This window comes from Tamandua tetradactyla, chromosome 5 (assembly GCF_023851605.1).
Source record: "Tamandua tetradactyla isolate mTamTet1 chromosome 5, mTamTet1.pri, whole genome shotgun sequence".
NCBI classification, from domain to species: Eukaryota; Metazoa; Chordata; class Mammalia; order Pilosa; family Myrmecophagidae; genus Tamandua; species Tamandua tetradactyla.
Genome location: NC_135331.1, coordinates 9167752 through 9191769, shown reverse-complemented (window position 1 = coordinate 9191769; position 24018 = coordinate 9167752). Strand labels below are relative to the sequence as shown.

The 24018-nt window shown below is 40.3% G+C and overlaps 2 protein-coding genes across 6 annotated transcripts in view; both read left to right on the top strand.

The window, feature by feature from the left end:
- CCDC62 (coiled-coil domain containing 62) overlaps positions 1–14635 on the top strand; it is a 40586-nt gene extending 25951 nt beyond the window's left edge. For 3 of the 4 annotated variants that reach the window (XM_077159707.1, XM_077159706.1, XM_077159705.1), the window contains exons 12-13: positions 12630–12719; positions 14433–14635. In XM_077159707.1, coding sequence (XP_077015822.1) covers positions 12630–12695 — 66 coding nt within the window. In that variant the 3' untranslated portion in view covers positions 12696–12719; positions 14433–14635. Of the gene's footprint in view, positions 1–12629; positions 12720–14432 lie in introns of those variants that run through there. The other variant, XR_013175532.1, reaches the window with a different exon arrangement.
- A 4845-nt stretch (positions 14636–19480) lies between these two features.
- Positions 19481–24018, top strand: part of HIP1R (huntingtin interacting protein 1 related) — a 62472-nt gene continuing 57934 nt past the window's right edge. For both annotated transcript variants that reach the window (XR_013175531.1, XM_077159702.1), the window contains exon 1: positions 19481–19637. Coding sequence is in view for 1 of the 2 variants with exons in the window: in XM_077159702.1 (XP_077015817.1) it covers positions 19545–19637 (93 nt within the window). In the remaining variant the exon portion in view is untranslated. The remainder of the gene's footprint in view (positions 19638–24018) is intronic.

The following is a 24018-nucleotide window of genomic DNA, read 5'->3' as shown; positions in this document are numbered from 1 at the left end:
GCTTGATCAGTATGTTCGTGTGATTGTCACCCGGAGCTTTCATGTTATAAACTTCCCTTAAAGTTCACCTGATGATTTTAGTATTCCTTGGTGATTGTTGTTTAGATCCATTATTTTATTAGGAATTGAAAAATACTAATTATTCTTCCTTCAGATATATTTTACATGTTAATTTTTAAAAAATTTTTAAATTATTTTTAATTTTCAATTTTTAATTTACATGTTAATTTTAACTGCTTTTACTAAGTACAGAAACATTTCATTAGCAATGATATGTGTTGTTTTGTAGATTTTTATAGCATCCAATAGTGAAAAGAACATTGGACTTGGAATCAGGATGCTTATGTGGACTCCAGCTTCCTAACCTATGTGGATCTGCTATGTTAGGTTTAAGATTCAGGTGCACTACTTGGGGGAGCTATATGCATGGATAAAGATATTTGAACGCCATTGAATTAAACTTTTATGTATCTCTGGCCAAATGTGTGTATACCCATAGAAGCGACTTCCCAATCATGATACAGGACATTTCCGTCACCCCAGAAAGCTCCCTCTTGCCTTTTTTTGAGTGAATCATTTCTTACCTCCTATCCCAGGAAACTACTGATCTTACTCCTATTACTAGATATTAGTTTTGCCTAAATTAGAACTTCAAAGAAATGCAGTCAGTGAGTGGAAAAGCATTTGCAAAGTCCCCTTTGGGGAATGGTGAGAACAGGGGAAAATTCAACCTCCCCAAGTTGAATTCTTGATATTCTCACAAGCAGTGTGGACAACCAAAGCTATAGGCTGAGTCCCCAGTCTTAGGGTTTGTTCATATGAAACTTAACTCCACAAAGGATAAGTCAAGCCTACTTAAAATTAGACCTAAGAGTTGCCTCCAAGAGAACCTCTTTTGTTGCTCAGATGTGGCCTCTCTCACCAGCCAACACAACAAGCAAACTCACCACCTTCCCCTTGTCTACGTGGGACATGCCTCCCAGGGGTGTGGACCTTCCTGGCAACGTGGGACAGAAATCCTAGAATGAGCTGAGACTCAGCATCAAGGGATTCAGAAGAACCCTAGAATGAGCTGAGACCCAGCATCAAGGGATTGAGAAAACCTTCTCGACCAAAAGGGGGAAGAGTAAAGTGTCAGTGGCTGAGAGATTCCAAACAGAGTCGAGAGGTTATCCTGGAGGTTATTCTTACGCATTAAGTAGATATCACCTTGTTATCCAAGATGTAATGGAGAGGCTGGAGGGAACGCCTGAAAATGTAGAGCTGTGTTCCAATAGCCATGTTTCTTGATGATTGAATAATGATACAGCTTTTACAATGTGACTGTGTGATTTTGAAAACCTTGTGTCTGATGCTCCTTTTATCTACCTTGTCAACAGACAAGTAGAACATATAGAACAAAAATAAATAATAGGGGGAACAAATGTTAAAATAAATTTAGTTTGAAATGCTAGTGATCAATGAAAGGGAGGGGTAAGGGGTATGGTATGTATAATTTTTTTGTACTGTTTTCTTTTTATTTTTCTGCTGTCTTTTTATTTCTTTTTGTGAATGGATGCAAATGTTCTAAAAAATGATCATGATGATGAATATACAACTATGTGATGATATTGTGAATTACTGATTATATATGTAGAACAGAATGATCATATATTAAGAATGTTTGTGTTTCTTATAACTTTTCAATTTAAAAATTAATTTAAAAAAATTTTTTTTTTTTAAAAAAAAGGAAAGTCACCAGGAGCTGGCTCTACTTTAGCCTCGCACTTGGTTATTTCATGCTCTGTGGAACCACACCGGTATCATATTCCAGTTCCCATATCTTGATTCTCGAGGGCAGCTGGGCAATCTGCAATCCCACGGCCAGGTTTTCTACAATGCCATTGCATTTTTCTTTGCTGCTTGTCTTTTTAATCTTCTTCCTTCCCATCTACTGTCTTTTTTAAAAGCAATTACAATTTCTGTTCGTACATCCTGGCAGTCTGTTGCTATCATTTCCTCATTGTGAGCCATGTGTGAGTTCTGTCTTAGGTATTTCATGAATCCATTCATATCTTCATTTAGGTACTCTTTTTTCTTTTTGTTCTTTTTTTGTTTTGTCTGGGGTGCATCTTTTTTTTTTATTGACACAACAGAGCAACATACAAACATGAACATTCTTAACATATGAACATTCCATACTTGGTGTACAATCAGTAGTTCACAATATCATCACATAGTTGTATATATTCATCACCATGATCATTTCTTAGAACATTTGCATCACTCCAGAAAAAGAAATAAAAAGAAAAAAAGAAAAAACTCATGCATACCATACACTCCTTACCTCTCCCTCTTATTGACCACTAGTATCTCCAACTACCCAGTATATTTTAACCTTTGTTCCCCCTATTTTTTTTCTATACCTCTTACCACTCCATTTCATTGATCACTAGTATTGCAGTCTGCTCAGTTTATTTTAACATTTGTTCTCCCTATTCTTTATTTATTTATTTATTTATTTATTTTTTTTTTTAAAGAGAGAGGGAGGAAGGGAAGGAAAGACAGAGAGAAGGAAGGAAGGATGGAAGGAAGGAAGGGAGGAAGAAAGGGAAACATCTTTAAACATTTTCTTGTTTTATTGTATTTTGTTTGTTTGTTTGTTTTTTACATGGGCTGGGGCCGGGAATCGAACCGAGGTCCTCCGGCATGGCAGGCAAGCACTTTGCCCGCTGAGCCACCGCGGCCCGCCCTCTTTATTTATTTTTAATCCCTTTTTTTTTACTCATCTGTCTATACTGTAGGTAAAAGGAGCATCAGACACAAGGTTTTCACAATCACACGGTCACATTGCAAAAGCAATAATCATTATACAGTCAATCTTCAAGAAGCATGGCTACTGGAACACAGCTCAACACTTTCAGGCACTTCCCTCTAGCCTCTCTAATACACCTTTAACTAAAATGGGGATATCTATATAATACGTAAAAATAACCTTCAGGATGACTTCTCGACTCTGAAATCTCTCAGTCACTGACACTTTATTTTGTCTCATTTCTCTCTTCCTCTTGTCGGTCGAGAAGGTTTTCTCAATCCCTTGATGCTGAGTCCCAGCTCATACTAGGATGTCTGTCCCACTTTGCCAGGGAGGTTTACAATCTGGGAGTCATGTCCCACGTAGAGAGGGGGAGGGCAGTGAGTTTGCTTGCCGTGTGGGCTGAGAGAGATAGGCCACATCTGAGCAACAAAAGAGGTTCTCTGGGGGTGACTCATAGGCCTAATTTTAAGTAGGCTTAGCCTATCCTTTGCGGGGATAAGTTTCATATGAACAAACCCCAAGATTGAGGGCTCAGCCTATTGATTTGGTTGCCCCTAATGCTTGTGAGAATATCAGGAATTCTCCAAATGGGGAAGTTGAATTTTCCCCCTTTCTCACAATTCTGGGGTGCATTATTTTTAAAGGCCAGCCTATTAGCTTCAAGCTATTCATCCTTGGGTAGGCTTTGGCCTGAACCCTCAAAGGACCCCTTCTTCATGTCCTCCCATGATGTTGCAGCAAGTGTCTCTTGTTATATGTGGCAGTGACTCTTGCCACCTGATCATGGTTTCCCCAGAGGTACCTTGTCAATCCATGCCTGAATCCTCCAGAGCAGGAGAGTTAGTGAGCCAGAGAAGCCTGCCCCCAGCTATGGTGACTTTGCCCATTTTTTAATTGGGCTATTTTTCTTTTTTAATTCTTTTTTTTAATGTTTTAAACCAGACTTAAAGTTGTTGTTGTTTTTTTTATATCAGGTTATGTCTTTTGCTTGTTGAATTGTAGGAGTGCTTTATGTATTATGGATGTTAGACCATTATTAGATCCATGGTTTCCAAACATTTTTTCCCCGTCTGTTAGCTGTCTCTTTACTTTCTTGGTAATAGCCTTTGAATTTTAAATTTTGATAAAGTCCAATTTATTTTTTCTTTTTGTGTTCATGCTTTTGGTGTCATTCATGTCTAAGAATCTATCGACTCGAACAAGATGGTAAAGATTTTCCCTTGTGTTTCTTCTAAGAGTTTTATGGTTTTAACTATTATATTTAAGTTATTGATCCATTTTGAGTTCATTTTCTGTATATGATGAGAGATAGGGGCCCAGTTTCATTCTTTTGCATGTGGATATCTAGTTCCCCAGTATCATTTTTTTTTCTGTGGGTTTTTTGTTTGTTTGTTTGTTTTTTGGTTTTTTTTTTTTGGTGCATGGGCCTCCTGTACCTCATTTGTTGAAGAGAATGTTTGTTATCTCTCCTTCAAGTAGACTTGGCATCTTCATAAAAAATCAGTTTGCCTAAATTTGTAAGATTATTTCTGAGTTCTCAGTTGTATTCCATTGTACTATTTGTCTGTTTTTATGCCAGTGCCACAGTAAACTGTCTTTTAAAAAGCCGAAATTTCTAATTTTGATGAAGTCCAATTTGTCAGGTTGTTGTTTTTTCAATAGTGCTTTTGATATCCTAAGAAATTTTTACCTAATTCATAGTTTTGTTTCGATCTTTAATTTATTTCTAATTAATTTTTGGGTATGGTTTGAAGTAAGGACTGACGTTCATTTTTTTCCCATTCTGATAACTAGTTTTTCCAGCATCATTTGTTGAAAAGGCTATCCTTTCTCCTTTGAATTGTGTTTGGCACCTTTGTGAAAAATTAGTTGACCATGTGTACCTAGGTCTATTTCTGTATTCTCTGGTCACTTCCACTGATTTGTTTCTCTATCCTTACACCAATGCCATACTATGTTGGTTACTGTAATTCTAGAGAGAATCTTAAAGTCACATAGCCCTCCAACTTTGTTCTTCTTCAAAATATGTTTAGAATCAGTTTGTCCATTTTTACAAAAATGCCTTCTGGTGTAATTGTGATTTCATTGAATCTGTAGATCATTTTGGGGAGAATCGATATCCATGAACAAAGAATGTCTAGTTTTTTGGGTCTTCTTTCATTTCTCGTAACCACTTTGTGTAGATTTCATTGTAGAGAATTGCACATCATTGTTAAATTTGTTCCTAATATTTTATTTATTTATGCCATGATAATAGTGTTTTAATTTTCTAAGTGTTTGTTGATGATGTATAGAAACAGAAATCATGTTTGTAAGTTGTTTGTAGACAACTTTAATGAATTCTAATAGATTCCTTAAGATTTTCTACATAGACAGTCAAGTCCATTGTGAATGAAGATGGTTTTCTTTTCCCAATCTTTATGCTTTTTATTTATTTTTCTCACCTTATTAGTCTGGCTAGTAACTCTAGAAGTAGTGAAAGTGGATGCTCTTGCCTTGTTCCATGAAATACCCTTTGGTGGTATTTCTTACTTAGGTCTTCTTCACACTGGTATTTTGTTAGATTCACAGTTCCTTTGAACAGTTTCCATGTTGCATAGATGTCCCCAAACTGAAAAATTTACCATCCTATCACCTGCTCATTGCCACATGTCCGAACAGGTAGTTGCAAGGATTACCTTAACAAATAATAGGCTCCAAAGATAGCAGTTTTTTCAAAGTATATCATGTGTGCTCCATAAGCTATACAAAGTAGAAACTGTAATGGACTATGTGTTTTTTTCTAAGATTTATTTTATTTTTTTTTATTAACGGAAAGAAAAAAAAAGAAATTAACACAACATTTAGAAATCATACCATTCTACATATGCACTCAGTAATTCTTGACATCATCACATAGATGCATGATCATCGTTTCTTAGTACATTTGCATCAGTTTAGAGGAACTAGCAACACAACAGAAAAAGATATAAAATGTTAATATAGAGAAAAGAAATAAAAGTAGTAATAATAGTAAAAAAAAAAAAAAAAACCCTATACCTCAGATGCAGCTTCATTCAGTGTTTTAACATGATTACTTTACAATTAGGTATTATTGTGCTGTCCATTTTTGAGTTTTTGTATCTAGTCCTGTTGCACAGTCTGTATCCCTTCAGCTTCAATTACTCATTATCTTACCCTGTTTCTAACTCCTGCTGGACTCTGTTACCAATGACGTATTTCAAGTTTATTCTCAAATGTCCATTCACATCAGTGGGACCATACAGTATTTGTCCTTTAGTTTTTGGCTGGATTCACTCAGCATAATATTCTCTAGGTCCATCCATGTTATTACATGCTTCATAAGTTTATCTTGTCTTAAAGCTGCATAATATTCCATCGTGTGTATATACCACAGTTTGTTTAGCCATTCTTCTGTTGATGGGCATTTTGGCTGTTTCCATCTCTTTGCAATTGTAAATAACGCTGCTGTAAACATTGGTGTGCAAATGTCCTTTTGTGTCTTTGACCTTAAGTCCTTTGAGTAGATACCTAGCAATGGTATTGCTGGGTCATATGGCAATTCTATATTCAGCTTTTTGAGGAACCGCCAAACTGCCTTCCACAGTGGTTGCACCATTTGACATTCCCACCAACAGTGGATAAGTGTGCCTCTTTCTCCACATCCTCTCCAGCACTTGTCATTTTCTGTTTTGTTGATAATGGCCATTCTGGTGGGTGTGAGATGATATCTCATTGTGGTTTTGATTTGCATTTCTCTAATGGCCAGGGACATTGAGCATCTCTTCATGTGCCTCTTGGCCATCCGTATTTCCTCTTCTGGTAGGTGTCTGTTCAAGTCTTTTTCCCATTTTGTAAGTGGGTTGGCTGTCTTTTTGTTGTTGAGTTGAACAATCTCTTTGTAAATTCTGGATACTAGACCTTTATCTGATATGTCATTTCCAAATATTATCTCCCATTGTGTGGGCTGTCTTTCTACTTTCTTGATGAAGTTCTTTGATGCACAAAAGTGTTTAATTTTGAGGAGCTCCCATTTATTTCTTTCTTTCTTCAGTGCTTTTGCTTTAGGTTTAAGGTCCATAAAACCGCCTCCAGTTGTAAGATTCATAAGATATCTCCCTACATTTTCCTCTAACTGTTTTATGGTCTTAGCCCTAATGTTTAGATCTTTGATCCATTTTGAGTTAACTTTTGTATAGGGTGTGAGATACGGGTCTTCTTTCATTCTTTTACATATGGATATCCAGTTCTCTAGGCACCATTTATTGAAGAGACTGTTCTGTCCCAGGTGAGTTGGCTTGACTGCCTTATCAAAGATCAAATGTCCATAGATGAGAGGGTCTATATCTGAGCACTCTATTCGGTTCCATTGGTCGATATATCTATCTTTACGCCAATACCATGCTGTTTTGACCACTGTGGCTTCATAATATGCCTTAAAGTCCGGCATCGCGAGACCTCCAGCTTCGTTTTTTTACCTCAAGATGTTTTTAGCAATTTGGGGCAACCTGCCCTTCCAGATAAATTTCTTATTGGTTTTTCTAATTCTGAAAAATAAGTTATTGGGATTTTGATTGGTATTGCATTGAATCTGTAGATCAGTTTAGGTAGGATTGACATCTTAATTATATTTAGTCTTCCAATCCATGAACACAGTATGCCCTTCCATCTATTTAGGTCTTCTGTGATTTCTTTTAGCAGTTTTTTGTAGTTTTCTTTATATAGGTTTTTTGTCTCTTTGGTTAAATTAATTACTAGGTATTTTATTCTTTTAGTTGCGATTGTAAATGGGATTCGTTTCTTGATTTCCCCCTCAGCTTGTTCATTACTAGTGTATAGAAAAGCTACAGATTTTTGAATGTTGATCTTGTAGCCTGCTACTTTGCTGTACTCATTTATTAGCTCTAGTAATTTTGTTGTGGATTTTTCCGGGTTTTCTACGTATAGTATCATATTGTCTGCAAACAGTGATAGTTTTACTTCTTCCTTTCCAATTTTGATGCCTTGTATTTCTTTTTCTTGTCTAATTGCTTTGGCTAGAACTTCCAACACAATGTTGAATAATAGTGGTGATAGTGGACATCCTTGTCTTGTTCCTGATCTTGGGGGAAAGTTTTCAATTTTTCCCCATCTAAGATTTATTTTTGACAAATTCTCTCTGAAGCATTATTTTGTAGCAGTTTACTGCTTTTTTATGAAGAGAAAGCTTTTTTATGATTCTCCTTTTTTTTCCTTGAACTTTTTATTTCAAACTTAAAGGACAGATGCAGAAAGAATATAAAACCCATTTAAAGAATTCTAACATGCCCCATCCTGATACCCATATTCACCAGTTTTAACATTTTGCCACATACGCTGTGTTTTCCACGCTGTGGTTTCCTTCCTTCCTTTCCGTCTGTCCATCTGTCTGTCAGTTTTCTAAACATGTGATCATAGGTTGTAGACATCATGCTCCTTGAACACACAATACTTCAGAGGAAGCTTTTTAATGATAAAACTATCATGCTCTTCCACTGTCCCTTTAAATTTATTCAGTCAGGCTGCTTCTTTCCCTGCCTCTAGGAAAAAAACTCAAACAGTCATGACTTTTCTGGGTATTCTCAGACAGAGATTATAATTAAAAAAAATTTTTTTAATTGAGATATGATTCATATGCCCTATAAACTTATTCTTTTAAATTTTACAAGCCAGTGGTTACTATTTCTACAAAATTTTGTAACCATCACCATTATCTTATTTCAGAACATTTTGATCACTCCAAAAAGAAACCCTGTATCCATTACTAGTCACTCCTCATTATGTACTCCCCCAGCCTCTGACAACCACTGATCTATTTTTGGGCAGAAATTTTTATTCAGAGATTATTGAACAGAATTCAGGGGATCCATGAACTTTAATGGGAAGAAATTATATTAAGTTTATTAATCTCTAATTGGAATTTAGCATTTCTTTAGGAAACAAATCTTAGCAGTATATAATACTTGTAACTTTATTACCAGTAAAAATCACAAATAGTTTCATATCACATTATAGTTATTGTAGATATCTTGAAATATCATTTATACTTATCATTACCTTAGAATATTACATCTGCTACTTGATCTCATTATTTAAGGTATTAATAAAGAAGAGAGAATGTATTATTATATCACAACTTTGTTTAATATTTTCTTTTTTTGTTTTTTGTATGCTATATGGCATGGTCACATTTCATTCTTTTTCCATGTTAGTGTCCCGTTATTGCAGCACTGTTTATTGAATTTTTGTTTGTTTTTTCTTTCTTTTGTTTGCTTGTTTGTTTTGGGGAAGTGCATGGGCCAGGAATTGAACCCGGGTCCTCCTTTATGGCAGGCAAGAGTTCTACCACTAAACTACCCTCGCACACCCCGTTTAATGTTTTGATTACCACTGTTAATTCTGCTATAAGACAACAGATAGATTCCCTGAAATCACCATGTTATTCAAAATCATACAATAAAAACTACAGGGAGTTATTGCTAAATAAGTTCAGAGTGCTGTTTGGGGTGATGAAAAGGTTTTGGAAATAGATAATAGTAATGGTTGCATACAATATTGTGAATATAATTAATGCCACTGAAATTGTACACATGAAAATAATTAAAATGGCAAATTTTATGTTATGTGTATTTTACCACAATAAAAATAACAACAATACAGGGCTTATGGTTAAATGAAACTATGAACACAACACTCAAAAACCTCATCACGGACACCTTTAAAATAAAAGAGCATAAAACTGGTAGGACAGTTTAACACATGTTAAATGGTTATTGTATTTGGTACCTAACTACAACCATAAATGTGGACTTGAAAAACACCTGAAGTCTGCTTGTGGAAGTGGGCATCAGAGGGGTTGCAGCTTGTGAGTTATCATGAAGTGGCGGAAAGAAGTTGCTGTAAGAGGAGGTGTGGGTGGGTAACTGGGGTGGCTGGAGACTGAGTGCAGTGTGACGTTTTGTAGAGTCCTCACCTGACTCCGTGTCATCTGGTACAGTTCATCTGTTTCTTGTGGATGAAATTCACATTAGCAAAAGCAAAATGTACTTTATGCTCAGATTGTGCAGTTGTGTTACAACAAATTTGCGTTTTCAAAACAAATGTTGTGGCAGAAATGACTGTGTTTTAGTCAAAACTGTGATATTCTCTTCCTCCTCATGGCTTCAGGCTCTTCTCTTAACCTCTTCTTTAGGGTTTTATGTAAAATTTTTATCAATGGCTCTCTCATTTTTATCCTCATAGCATGTCTATGTGTGTCCGTTTGAGTATTTATCTCCATCAGACATACATGGTAAATGATGTGATGCATCATCATACACGTACCAAGCTGATAATGTCTCTCTGTCCCACTCTAAGCGCTCAAGGAGCCCATCTTCCTCATCTTGGCATCCCCAGTTGTTGCACTGAATCTGATAAAGGGGCTGCTCAGTAAATATCTTAAAATAAACTGAAGGAAATGTGCAGAAACAGTGCAAAACAATGATTTCTGGTACAAGCAGAAAAAAATCTTAAAGATGTTTGGCGTTGAAGGCTTGGTTTAAGAGATTTTTTGCACTCAAAACACCCATAAGAGATAGCCAATCCCAGTCTTTCATTTTACAGTGAGGAAAATTAAATCTCTTGCTCAACATCCCATAGCAGAAATGAGACAATTATTTAGTTGGAAAAAGTACTGGCTCTAGATGTAATATATTTTCCCAATGTAAATAATTCTATAGATGTTGGAAAAACAGTTAACAGAAATCTGCTTGGAAATGAACTTTACAAAAACCTCTGTATTCCTTTGAACCAGGTAGAACTAGATATAGAAAAAGAAAGTAATTTTGCAGAAAATCCTTAGGTTTTGCAGTAATGAAGCAGGGTAAAGATCTGAGCAGCCTGTTGTTTCACCAGGGTTTTGACCAGTTTCTAAAGACAAGGGTCCTAATTCAAAGCCTTTCTCTGAAATAGGCATTCTCCCACATCACTTGTCGAGCACAAAATGAATCAGTCCCTCTGGCAAGGAATCTGGCAGTGTTTCTTAAAGTAACATACCTGATCCTTTTTTTTTTTTTTTAATTTATTTTATTTATTTAACATACTAACTTACAAACACAAACATTCTTACCACATGATCATTCCACTCTACATATATAATCAGTAATTCACAACATCATCACATAGCTGTATATTCATCATCATGATCATGTCTTACAGCATTTGCATCAATTCAGAAAAAGAAATAAAAAGAAAACAGAAAAAAATTCATACATACCATACCTCTTACCCCTCCCTGTCATTGATCACTAGCATTTCAATCTACTAAATTTTTTTTAACATTTAGAACTGATCCTTTGACCCAGCAGTCTCACTTCAGGGAATCTCTCCCATAGATATGTCTGCATGTGTATAAAATGGCACAGACACAAGTGTTTCATTGCCTCATTGCTTATAATAGCAAAAGATAGAAAACAGCCCAAGAATAGGAAACAACCTGGTGTCTAGCAAAGGAGAACTGAGTGAACAAGCTATGGTACGTCCACATAAATGTAAAATGGAATATTAGCTATAAAACTGAATGAAGAAGATCTTGGATGTGTAAAGGTTTCCAGGATGAACTGATGAGTGAAAAAAATGCAAAATGTGGATAGGTTCATATGGTTTTCCTACTACATATGTAAGAAAGGGGGAAGGAATAAGAATATATATGTGCACAAGAAGACACTGGAAGTTTGATTAAAAACAGTTTCCCAGAGAGGGTAAGCAAGACTTCTCAGATTATACCTTTTTATATTTTTTATTTTGAGCCATGTAAATGTATTAACTGTTAAAAAAGCACACACAGTAATGTAGAAATAGAAAAGGAAGAATAAAATGAAAGAAAGAGTAAAAGCACAGCTAATGACAATTCCTTTCCCCTAGCAGCCTTCCTACCTGCTTATGGTGTGGGAATGGGGAGGAGATTTTTGCTTTTGTTTTTTTTTTGCATTGGAGTTTTGACTATTATATAGAACTGGACATTCTGGTTACTAATTTGAGACTGTTATCTATAGGGATTCTTAACCTTTGTTTTCACATGGACTCATTTGCAGGCTGTTAAAGCCTATGGGTCCCTTTTCAGGGTAGTATTTAAAAGAACAAAATAAAATATATAAGATTATAAAAAACATAAGAGCATCTAAGTAGAGAGGAAACCACATGAGTACAAACACAGATCTAAAAGTACGTATTGGTTTACTGGTGTAACTGAATAATCCTAACCTGGCTCAAGTGGTAGGATACATAGGGAGGGTGGAAGAGGTTGAGGAGGTGGGCTTTACCTGACATGCTAAAATTCATCACCAGAATGTACTGGTGTCTTTCCAGATGTCCTCCTCCTCTTTTTAAAAATATTTCCAAAAAAGACAAAAAAAAAAAAAAAAAAAAAAAGACACTGCTAACTCAGCATTCAGTAGGTACTTATAGCACTTACTGTTGTTGATTCTTATAAATTAATGACCATGGCCTTCTTTAAGGGGTTGTCACAGAGACTGTATTTAGGCTGATAAGAGCCCATTTTATTTGGGCACTAGCTGATTGGCAGAGTTTAGCCATAACCCATATCGTAAAGCAAAAACAGCAATCCAACTAGGAGGTTAGGGAAAAGAGGCCCCACATATTAATAGGAAATCAGTGAATCTTTGTTGGATGGATGGATGGTAGTTGTATCGAATGACTTTGTTGTATTTCATTAATTCTTTAAGGTCTTTACAAAGCATTTCTGCTATATCTGTGTGTGTTCTTCTTAAGTATTTTCTAGTTTCTCTAAGCTGGAAATTTGGGGATTGTTTTGTAGAACTTAGACTTCTCAGAAGAGTTGACTCAAAAAAGTACCCTGACAATTGAAGAAAACAAAAGTTGACTTCACTATTCAGTGTGATCATGGGTAAGTCACCTTTGTTTATCTCTCCTTATATCTCAATTGATATTTAATAAGTAACTTGGGAACACTGATAAAATGTAGAGTCAAGGCCATGTGTTTGACCCATAATCCTTTCTCTTTAGCTTGGCATATTTATACATTACTTCTAAATGTAATGGGAGTAAAAGATCTGTTACTTGCAAAAGAAATGACAGATCAAAAGTTGTTCTCCTCAGTACCTAGGATTTTAAGTCTAAGGAAGTGAATACATATATAAAGCTTTAAAAAACAGAATCGAAATGAACATTTCAGCATTTTCTTCTGAACATTTGTCTGGAAAGTCTTCAGATGTGGTTTCAAGTTTTATTAAAAAAAGTTTATTAACCCAGTAAGCACTTGATTGATTTGTGATTCCTTCTTTGGAGCCTACATTTCATATATAAAGTTTCTTCAGATCCTGTTTGGTAAGTTAAAAGGTGTAGTTGTTTCAGATTTTTTTTTTTCTTATTTTTTTTTTTAAACATGGCCAGGCACCAGGAATTGAACCCGGGTCTCCAGCATGGCAGGCGAGAACTCTTGTCTGCTGAGCCACCGTGGTCCACCCAGATGTTTTTAATATAAAAATGAGAGAATTTATCTCACAAGCAGAGAGGACAACCAAAGCAATAGACTGAGCCCCCAGTCTTGGGGTTTGTTCATATGAAACTTAACCCCACAAAGGGTAGGCTAAGCTTACTTAAAATTAGGCCTAAGAGTCACCCCCAGAGAACCTCTTTTGTTGCTCAGATGTGGCCTGTCTCTCTCAGCCAACACAACAAGCAAACTCATTGCCCTACCCCTCTCTACAGGGGACATGACTCCTAGGGGTGTGGACCTTCCTGGCAACATGGGACAGAAATCCTAGAATGAACTGGGACCCAGCAACAAGGGATTGAGAAAACCTTCTTGACTGAAAGGAGAAAGAGAGAAATGAGAATAAAATGTCAATGGCTGAGAGATTTCAAACAGAGTCGAGAGGTTATCCTGGAGGTTATTCTTACTCATTATATAGATAGACTCTTTTTAGTTTAAGGAATATTAGAAAGGCTAGAAGGAAGTGCCTGAAACTGTAGAGCTGTGTTCCAGTAGCCATGTTTCTTGAAGATGATTGTATAATGATACAGCTTTCGCAATCTGACTGTGATTATGAAAACTTTGTGTCAGCTGCTTCTTTTATCTACCTTATGGACAGATGAGTAAAACACATGGATTAAAAAGAAATAAATAATGGGGGGAACAAATGTTAAAATAAATTTAGTAGATTGAAATGCTATTGATCAATGAAAGGAAAGGGGTAAGGGGTATGGTATGTATGAATTTTTTTCTGTTTTCTTTTTATTTCTTTTTCTGAATTGATGCAAATGTAAGAAATGATCATGATGTTGAATAGACAACTATGTGATGAAAAAATAATAATTTTAAAAAAGAACAAATGGATACCCCACCTGGGGAAGACCTGGAAAAAAAAACGAGAATGAGAAAATTTAAAAACCTCTGTGAAAGCAGTTAAACCTAGGTCGCTCCCCAGCCTCATTCCCTTTCTCTCTCTCTGCTGAGATTTTATATTTATGTTCTTTTGCTTGACCATACACTGATAAAAACTAGGATATAAGTTAATATTTTAGATCCTGGGAACTTAGAGCTCACTATCCAATGCCTACTGATCTTGATTTTCTTAACTCTGTTTCCTTCCTCCAGAAACAGTTTGCTCATCTGTGGGGAAGGCAGGAAGCAGACATCAAGACCAAATACTTAATCTGGCAAACAAAAAGAGGATTTTAATCTTTTGTAAGCAACATTTAATACCAAAGGGGAGCAGAAAGTGTAATCCAAAATTTTAAACATCTGTGTCGTTTTCGGCTAACCATTTTCATGGTTAAGAAATACATATTTGGAAATTAGACATTACTGTATATTGTATATATACAAACTTAGAATTATGCTAAGAAAAAAAAGACTGTAAAGATGTGGACTACAGTTAAATACTAGAGAAGCTCCTTCAAAGTGTGAACATAAAACAGAGAACCCCTGCATTTGGTAATTAATGGTATAAAAAGCTATTTTAACCATCTGAATTTTAAAAATCTATGGATACATTTAAATTATAACCAGTAGCTTATCAGAGTTAGCTCCAAATATATGAAAAGTAGTATTCTCTTCTTTGGTGGTTTTATCCCTGTACTTTGCTGTGTAAATATACATAAAATGATATGGTGTGCTTTTAACTGGAAAATATCTCCTTGGTGACTGACAATTGAGGTCCTTCTGTCTAAAAGCTGCATAGAGCCTCATCTTGTCTGGGTCTATAGTTTTCTCATCTACTTATGCAAATGAAAGCTTGTTAGAAGATCAAGTTTTATGTGGATTTTTAAAAATTACTAAAAATTAGAGCACTTTAGTTTTAACTTGTAAAATAATTTAATATTTTAAAGAATATACTGTGTGCCTCTTTCCCTTCTGAGAAAACTGATTTCACTCAATAAAAAATACTTTAATAATAAATAAAAATAACTTCCTTTGGTTTCTTTCATGCAGTAGTACAGAAAGGGAGATTACTTTAAACAGAACCTGGCAAGTACATTTTCTCAGGAATGGGAATGTTCTTTTTTTAAGCATTGCAGATATCAAAGTCCTATTGTTCTATTAAATAAATGCCCCTTTGTTAAAAAGGCTTCAGCATTAATTCAGATGATTTTCATGAGAGTGGAGAAGCCACCCCTTTTTAATTAGGGTGCTGAAAAGAGAGATCGGGTGAGGTTTGGCCATGTTGTTATAAATGCTTGCTTTCTCTCTCAGCCCGGTTTATACAGCGCAGCACTGAGAACAGTAGAGTTGATTCTGAACTAAAGTCTGCCAAATAGGAAACCTAAAATGCCCCTGGAGAAATCGACTTCCAACCTGAAAATCCAAATACTGAATTTCCTCCTTCTCTTTATGAAAGGTTCTTGGCTACGTATCGGTCTACCTGATGAAAACAGAACAGTGTACTAAGTAGTAAGGAGGTACTATTTCCGGAAACTAAAGGATTTGAAGATGAAGTAAAAAAATGTCTTGCATTAAATATATTTTAATCTTTCCTGAAATATACAGAACCTAAATAATGAGATCATTATAATTTAGCTCATAGGATTGAAGTAGCCACAAGATTAACTTTTACCCTACTTCATTATTGTGAATTTTACCACATGTAATTAAGAAGGGAAATTTTAATATTCTTCATGTATACATAATAACCTAAGTTACCTAAATATCCAAGACATTTTTGCTTAAAGAGAGACAGTCGCCTAGTATGTTTAAAATACATGCAAGATAATACTGGGTTTTAGCAGTCATATTGTATAATAAACATTTTTTTCATTTTAGGAGGAGGCAACTCTATTGTACTATAATTTACCTGCCAGAAACTTTCTCAGCCATTGGAATAGGCTCTGGTATAAGGATATTTTTGGAATTTATAAACATTTTAAACAGAAATAGAAATACCCCAAAAGAAAGAAAATACAAATTGAGATAATATATAAACAACAGTTTTACCTATAAAAAAAACAGTGCACAGAATTGAGAAGCTCTGTGTGATAAAGTTGGTTCTGTACATTGCAGGAAAGTGGCTGAGGACTGAACCTTGTGCAGGCTCTGGCTAACTGGTTCTGGAGTTTCCTTCAGTGGCCTTGACCTGAGACTTTCCCTCTGTGGTTAGATACCTGCAGCTCGTGTAGTTGTTTTGCAGCACATACCTTTGTTTCTTCTTTACCATTTGGTGACAGTTTTGTTAGGGTCCACCCCAGGGAGGTTCATTGTTCTAGGCCTGAAATAGATTAATCCCAGTAACCTCTTTATATGCGATAGAGAAGAGAGTGAATAAATTAGATTAAGAAACCAGGACAGCATCTGACAAAGATAGGCTAAAAACCAGAAGAATCTTTGAGAGTTTACCAAGTGAATTTGCATGCTCATCAGTCCTATAAAGGATAATATCTGGGTTCTCAGCCAAATGCAAGCTTAGGAGCCCAACATATAAAAAGAACAAAATAATTTTGAGCACTTACTGTATACTGAAGGACACAACGTTAGGAAAGCAGATGTGATCCTTGCTTACAGCCTAGTGGGAGACACAGACCTCAATCAAATAAACACACAAATAGGTAATTAAAAAATTATGAAATAAAGGATTGAGATACTGTGACAGCATACAATAAGTTGATAGAAGGTGAGGGTGGAGATTCAAGGAAAGCTTCCCTGAGTAAATGACATCTGAACTAACAGTTGGAAGATGAGGAGATGCTAACTAGGCAATCAGGAGGAAGAACATTCCAGACAATGGTAACAACATTTGCAAAGGCCCTGACGTGGACGGAGCATGACGCATTTGTAGGCCTGACAGGCCAGGATGGCATAAGGTGAGGCTGGAAAGATTGGTCCCTGGCCAGATCACTCTTTTCTGTCAATGAGGCGTTGTGGGTATTGCAGCACTCGTTGCCCAGTAATATAAATCCTACTATCTTTTTTCTTGGGGTTTCTTTAAAATGAGGTCTAATTCCTAACCCAAGTGCTTTGCCTTTGTAATGCCCCAGGGAAAGATGAAACAGTTGATGGTAAACCCCTGAGATATACCAAAATGATAGCCTGATTCTGATGACAAGGGGAATCTCAGCCAAGCAATAACACATTAGTGCTAGATTCAAGTCTCCTGGCTGGAGAAGCTTCTGAAAGAGGAACCTTGATAATTAAGAATTAGGAAGCTTGTATACACTAGAAATGTTCTTTCATTAAAACAACCTGTATGTCTTAAGTGTATCAAATTGTGGGGGGTTGTTTACTCAATTTTTTAGCCCTTCATTTCACTCGCATTGTTAACATTGTTATGTACCAGGCAGCCTGCCAGGCACTCAGAATATAAACATGAGTGAGACAGGATGGCCATTGCCCTCCAGTTAGCTCAGAATCTTATATGTAAGTAGATTAATTACAGTCCATTAGAGATGTATTAGGAAAGTGCTCTGGGATCCCAAACAGCAGCCCATGGCAGTACAGTAGCAAAACTCACCAGCCACAAAATACAGTACAAATGCCTCGTTGTTGAGAGCAGTACTCTGAAGGCAGGCATAGCTAAGGGCACTGTTGACCAGTTTGCATGAGCCTGGCCACCTTTTTTAACCTCTGAGCCCATTTCCTTGTCTGTAAAAATAGCACCACCACCCTGAGAGATTAAATGAGCTATTGCTTACCACATGATGAGCACAGTGCCTGCACAAGGTAGTCGGCTCTGTCATTATTAAAGAGAGTCATATAGATAGTTGCTAGTGTTAAGTTACTGTGGCAGGCATCTTAGACAGGGGTTGCTGCATGTTTTAAAAGCAGATGCTGTATAAGTATGAAATTCATACTGCTGGATGTGGAAAAAGGAGTCTGAGAATCAGCTGGCACGAAGCACAGCAACCCCTTTTTCCATAGCCTTTATTTTACCACAGCTGTTGACTAGGTTGCTGAGGATTCAAAATGTGATTAGACATATAAAGGGTTTAGCTCAGGAACTGGCAAACAAACATTCAATAAATATTAGCTATTGTTCTATTTTTCTATTATTTTGGTAAAGAAGCTTCTTTTGGTGTTGGGGATTAGATAAAGTATGATTAATTTCTCTTTTGAGTGGTGTGAGAGGAGAATCTTTTCAAGTACAGCTTTCAAGCAGTTACTGAGTGCCCCTTCTTGGGCAAGGAGACTGGGAATCCAGTGGGATTACAGAAAGGGTCCCACGCCTCAAGTTTGCAGTCCGCGAGAAGAGCAACTTTCGCCCCCCCCCAAAAGTGATGAATGTCTTCAAGGAGTAACAAAAGTCCTTATTACCTCTAATTGGTTGGTTTCACTCCAGTATTCTTATGAGAACGCTGAGGATAGGAGAAAGAAAATAACCACCTGAGATATCAACTTAGAAGAATGGTAATTTTTTTTTATCTGTCTTCTATTTTAAAAGCAAACCCAGATAATTTTTAAGACTCAGGCCACCTGTGCATCTCCTCCGTGTACCTGATGACCAGCACTTGTGTTCGGTTAAGATCTGCTATAGCCTGTTCCAGCTTTATTCCATCCCAGCTGACTTTCCTTGCCCCTCAAGGTTCCTCTACTCGGGCAAAGCATCCGGATGCAGCATCTGCAAATTCACACCACATCCCCCCGCGGATAACAGCTGTCCTTATGCTAGAGATGCATAAAAAGGGAACAGCTTAAATGTACGCATTTTGACACGTAAATTAATACAAGACCAAAAAGGGAAAAAAAACGTCTGGCAGCGCTTCCACTGGCCGTACTCAATAGAGGCCAAGTTTCTTTCATTACCCAGTCTCGGCGGGCGTCGGCCGAGGGCGGGGGCGACGGAGTTGGGGGAGGCGAGGAAGGGGGAGGGATGCGGTTTTACGCGTGGCTTGGGCTAGGGGCGTGGGGAGGTTGGGGACTGTGGCCCGTGCCTCCTCCTGGCTCACAAGGAGGTGGCCGGTTGATCTTTGGTCCCACCCGCAGGGACGGAGAGGACTCGCCAGAATTTCAGGGAATGAGCATGGAGCTGTGCGTGAGAGGGTGGGGGGTGGAGGTCAGGCCGGGATTGGGGGGGGGAGCAGCGCGAGGTGTCTGGGGGTGGGGGCGCCGAGCGGCGCGCAGGGGGCGGGGCGGCCGCTGGCTCCTCCCCGGGGCGGGCCGGGCGGCGGGCTCGCTGCGCCGAGGCCTCGCGGCGCCTAGGCTCGGGCGGCCGCGCAGTGACGCGCGCAGTCGCGGGGAGCCTGGCCCGGGAGCGGAGGCAGCGGCGGCGGCGGCGGCAGGATGAACAGCATCAAGAACGTGCCGGCGCGGGTGCTGAGCCGCAGGCCGGGCCACAGCCTGGAGGCGGAGCGCGAGCAGTTCGACAAGACCCAGGCGAGCGGCGGGGCGGCGGGCGGGACGCTCTCCCCTTCTCTCCGCGCTCCCCTCGCAGCCCCCCCAGGCGCCAGGCGGGCGGCGCGGGGCCGGGGCACGGCTTGCGCCCGCCGCGGGTGTGCACCGGGGCTGCCCCCCGCCTCCCACCGCCGGAGCCGCCCAGCGCCCAGGTGAACCGGAAGCCGGGCACCCGGGGAGACGCGCCCGCGGCCGAGATGCGCCCCGGGCCGGCGCGGCCAGAGCGGTTTCCTCCGCCCGGGCGGTGCCTCGGCTCCCTGGCTTCTGCAGACGGGCTCCTGCCACCTTTTCTCGCCCCTTAAAAATTTTTTTAAATGTCCCCACCTGTGGGGAACATAGCATTTCCTTACTGGAAACTCCCGGTTTCCTCTCCTCTGGAGCTGTTCGCCAGGGCCGCACAGAGTCTTATTATCTGCCGGGTGAAAAGTTTCACGTTGGTAGCCAGACTCGTTGGCCCGAGCGCGGCCCACTTATAAATAAACAGGTTCACACCCCCTTATTAAATGCGGGCGCCCGGCCGCAGAGACTTCCCGGGGCTCCCTTGCTGCTCTTCCCACGCGCCTGCAGCTAGCTCCTTCCAGACCGTGGCCTCTCCTGGGAAGGTTATTTTAAAAATTGAATAATGGCGCGTGTGTGTGTGTGTGTGTGCATGTGCTCGTCTCGGCGCCGAGAACACAAGGTAGAGGCGTTGCTGGGTTTCTGGTTTTCTGTTCCTTTTTATTTGACAAACTCTGAAGTGCCCCTATGCCTTGGGGAGGGGGACAGACTTGTTTTTCAGCCGGAATAAGTCAACCAGGACGGGGAAATTCTACCCCACTTTTAGAGAAAGCCACAAGGGCTGTGTGAAGCAGCCGGGTGGCATTTGTGGCCGCCGTGGCGCTTCTCTGTGCACAGACCTATGACTTCTGCGGTCACTTTCAGATCAGCTTAGCACTTGCGTTCTACAACAGCTTTCGTTTTGAATTAAGAACAGCACACGGTGACCATCTAACGTTTGTGCTGGTGATGAGCTGTGAAAACCTTGGAATATCAAGGTTTTACGAAAGCGGAGAAGGCCTGGAGCCAACCTGGCCACAAATTATCAATTTATCCTTGTGATCGTTGCCACAGTGGCCCACGGTATCTTTTCAGCCCCGGTAGCCCGTCATAAGACCAAATGTGGCATTTAAAGTCACTAGCGTAAGTAATTGAAACTAGAGCTTGTGGAAGGATGAGAAAAACTTCATGGGCAGATTTTTGTCAGAGGTTTTTCTGGTTCCCTGGTTTTTAAATGTATTCCGTGCCTTTGAGGAGGTATAAGTAAAGCTGCACAGAGGAGATAGAAGTTAAAGGTCCAGGCTCATTGATCTCCCTCTCCGGTTGTTAAGACTCAAGGGCACCCCTCCAGAATGTCATAAAGAGTCCCTGTAATAGGACGCCAGCGGGTGGGTGGTTTGGTAAACAAGAAACTGGCTTTCTCCTCTTCTTTTGGTTTGTCTTTGCCTGTTGGATTTCTCTCAGAGGCTGAGTGGGTTACTTGTAGCGAACAACTTTCTGATGGGTGAACGTTAGAACCCATCCCAGGGCCCTTTTTTTTTTTCTGGAAAGGTAGAGTTTGGTTTCAGCATCGGGATTGACTTGTCTTCAGAGTGACTTATTGAGCAATGTGAGAATGAGGTTTTTGTGCCTGGTTAGTATTTAATTAGATCTCTCCCGTGAGCTGCTGTCCAGGCCCCGTGGTGAGAAGGGACCTGGGAGAGCTGAGATTGCCGCTCTTCGGGAAGGAGGTCTGCACATCAGGTCCCGCCACCCACCGGGCCCTGGTCACCCGCTGTCGCAGAGCTGTGCCGTGCAGGGGGACGCTTTGTGTCTTAGACTCTGGGTGGAAGAAAAGCAGCTTCCACATTGGCCTGCTTGACAGAGCATGCCCTAGTTTGCAAAGGTCTCTGGGGTTGGCACTCAACAGGGCGCTCAGGCTGCTTTCTGGTGGCCGGCACTTGTTTGTGGTCACTGCGTGGTGAGAGTCTTTGAGTGTGTCTCACACTCAGGAGAGTTTCCAGAAAGCTGGGCTGTTCTTTTCTTCCCCGTGACGTTCCTCCCTTGGGGGATAAAACCTTTTTAAAAATGGGGGTGACAAGATTTCAGTGGCTACTTTTGTTTTTGTTTGTTGCTATATTAATACTTGAATTCTGAATCTGGAAAGTGCCCCGTGCCACTAGAAAAAAAAAATGGTGTGGCAGCACATCGACCTGAGCTCGGGCGGTGTCCCTGCACAAGTTGCTTAACTCCTGAATCTGCTTCCTCATCTGTGAACGTGGACATGATCCCATCTACCTCCTGGGTCTTGTTTAAGGTGTAAGAGAGACTGCATGGCAGGCTCAGTACTGGCCCTAGAGACACCCACATCGTAATCCCTTGGGACCTGCGGATAAAGTCAGTTCACATGTAAGAGGCTTTAAGGCAGCAGGTGGAGCCCACGAGGTTAATCAAGAAAACTGAAATCAGGAGTGTGTCCTATGATATCCAGTGGGCCCAGTATAATCACAGGGGTCTTTACGAGGAAGAAGGCAGCAGAAGTGGAGGCTGGAGCCATGCGAGGTGAGAGTCTTGTCGTTGCTGGCTTTGAGGACGAAAGGAGGGGTCATGAGCTAAGGAATCTACTGGCGGCCCTAAGAGCTGGAAAAGGCCAGGGATGGCTTCCCCCTTAGAGCTTCCAGATGGCACGCAGCCCTCCGCCACCTCGGTTTAGCCCCTGGGACCCGCAGCAGACCTCTCACCTCCAGGACTGTCAGATTGTGCTGTTTGAAGCCACTGAGTTCCTGGTGGCTTGTTAGAGCAGGCGTTGGTCGAGCACTTAGGCGTGTCAACAGGTGGCTTGGTGCCTGCCGCACAGCAGGTGCTCTGCCAACAGACATCTGGGCTCCTCTTTCCCTTCCCTCCCCACCCAAAGAAAAAAGGTTCAACCTTTGAGGAATATTTCAGACCTTCCACTAGAAAACAAGCCCATCTGGGAGGTATGTTAGGTATGAGGACTCGGCAGATTTTTAGGAGTCTAGGAAATTCTAAGCTTGAATCCTGCTTTTTCCTTATCCCTGAGCTCCTCTCTTTCTCTGGGCCTCAGTTGCCCCTGCAGGGCATGGAGGCAAAGTTAAAGCTTCTGCTCAATTCAGTGGAAACCCAAAGCTTTAGGTGCAGGGGTTGATGTCACAGAGGTGGGGGTGTGGGGACTTGGAGGGTGAGCACTGTGGGGGGGATGGGAAGGAGAAGGGGTGTCACAGTTCCTAGGTCCCGTTTCCCGGGCCAGCGGCACACACGCTCAGTGACCTCTGTGGATGCAGAGTCCCGCAAAGATGAACAATTAGTGACATGTTATTGGAGCAGCACTGTTTAGTATGTGCAAGCCCTGTGTATGTATCATTTCGAGTCTTCTAGTAGCCACTTAAAAAGTAGAAACAGGTGAAGTTAATTAAAAACTTTTTTTCAAGAAGAGTAAACTTGAAAGCCAGTGGCCAGATGGGTGGTGCAGATGTAGAGTGTGTGGGTAGAGGGCGCGCTACCTGGGGTTGAAGGGGCAGAGACACCCTCCACCCCCAGACCCTTGGGTCACCTGCCTCCCCCTGGGGGCGAGCATCAGTGTCCCATGAGGATATCGTTTCTTTAACGCAGCACATTCACTCGGTAACAGTTTCAACGGGTCATCAATATAAAGAATGATCAATGAATGTCATGCGTTGTGTTTCTCCGCCGAAGTCTTTGAAACCCTGTGTGCGTTTGATGCTTCCAGGTCAGCTCAGTTGGACTTGCTGTGCTGCATGAGAATCACCCAGGAGCCTCATTAAAAATGTCCGCATCTGCGCGTGGGAGATTCGGGTTGATTTAGTCTCTAATGGAGCTTAGACATCGATATATTTGCAAACACTCCCAGCCAGGTGTTCCTTAGAACCTGCGTAGTAAGTCAGCGCCAGCTGCACACAGTATTTGGGAATTAACTTGATGCAATTTGAAAGCTGTTTCCACGCCTGCCAGCTCCTGTTTCCCCATGCCGGCCCCCATGAGTACCCTCTGGCGGGGCCTGCAGAGTGAATCACGCCCACCACCGTCTCTTCCTTAGTAAAATTGGGGTGAAAATGCCTCTGAGTCACTAACCCCTTTCTGGGCCTTGTTTCCTTTACTTGTAAAAGAAAGTGCTTACAATTGCTTTTTTAAAAATGTCCTCTGACTTGAGCGTTTGGGAAGAAATCTGGACCGTCAGGGCTAGTTTGGGGCTGACCGTAGGCTCCCTGTGGGCAGGAGCAGTCTGTCTTCTCTCTGGGGCCCACGGCAGGCGGGCTGGTGCTGCTCAAACCTGCAGAAGGGATGAAGGAACAGAAGCCAGGCAAGACTC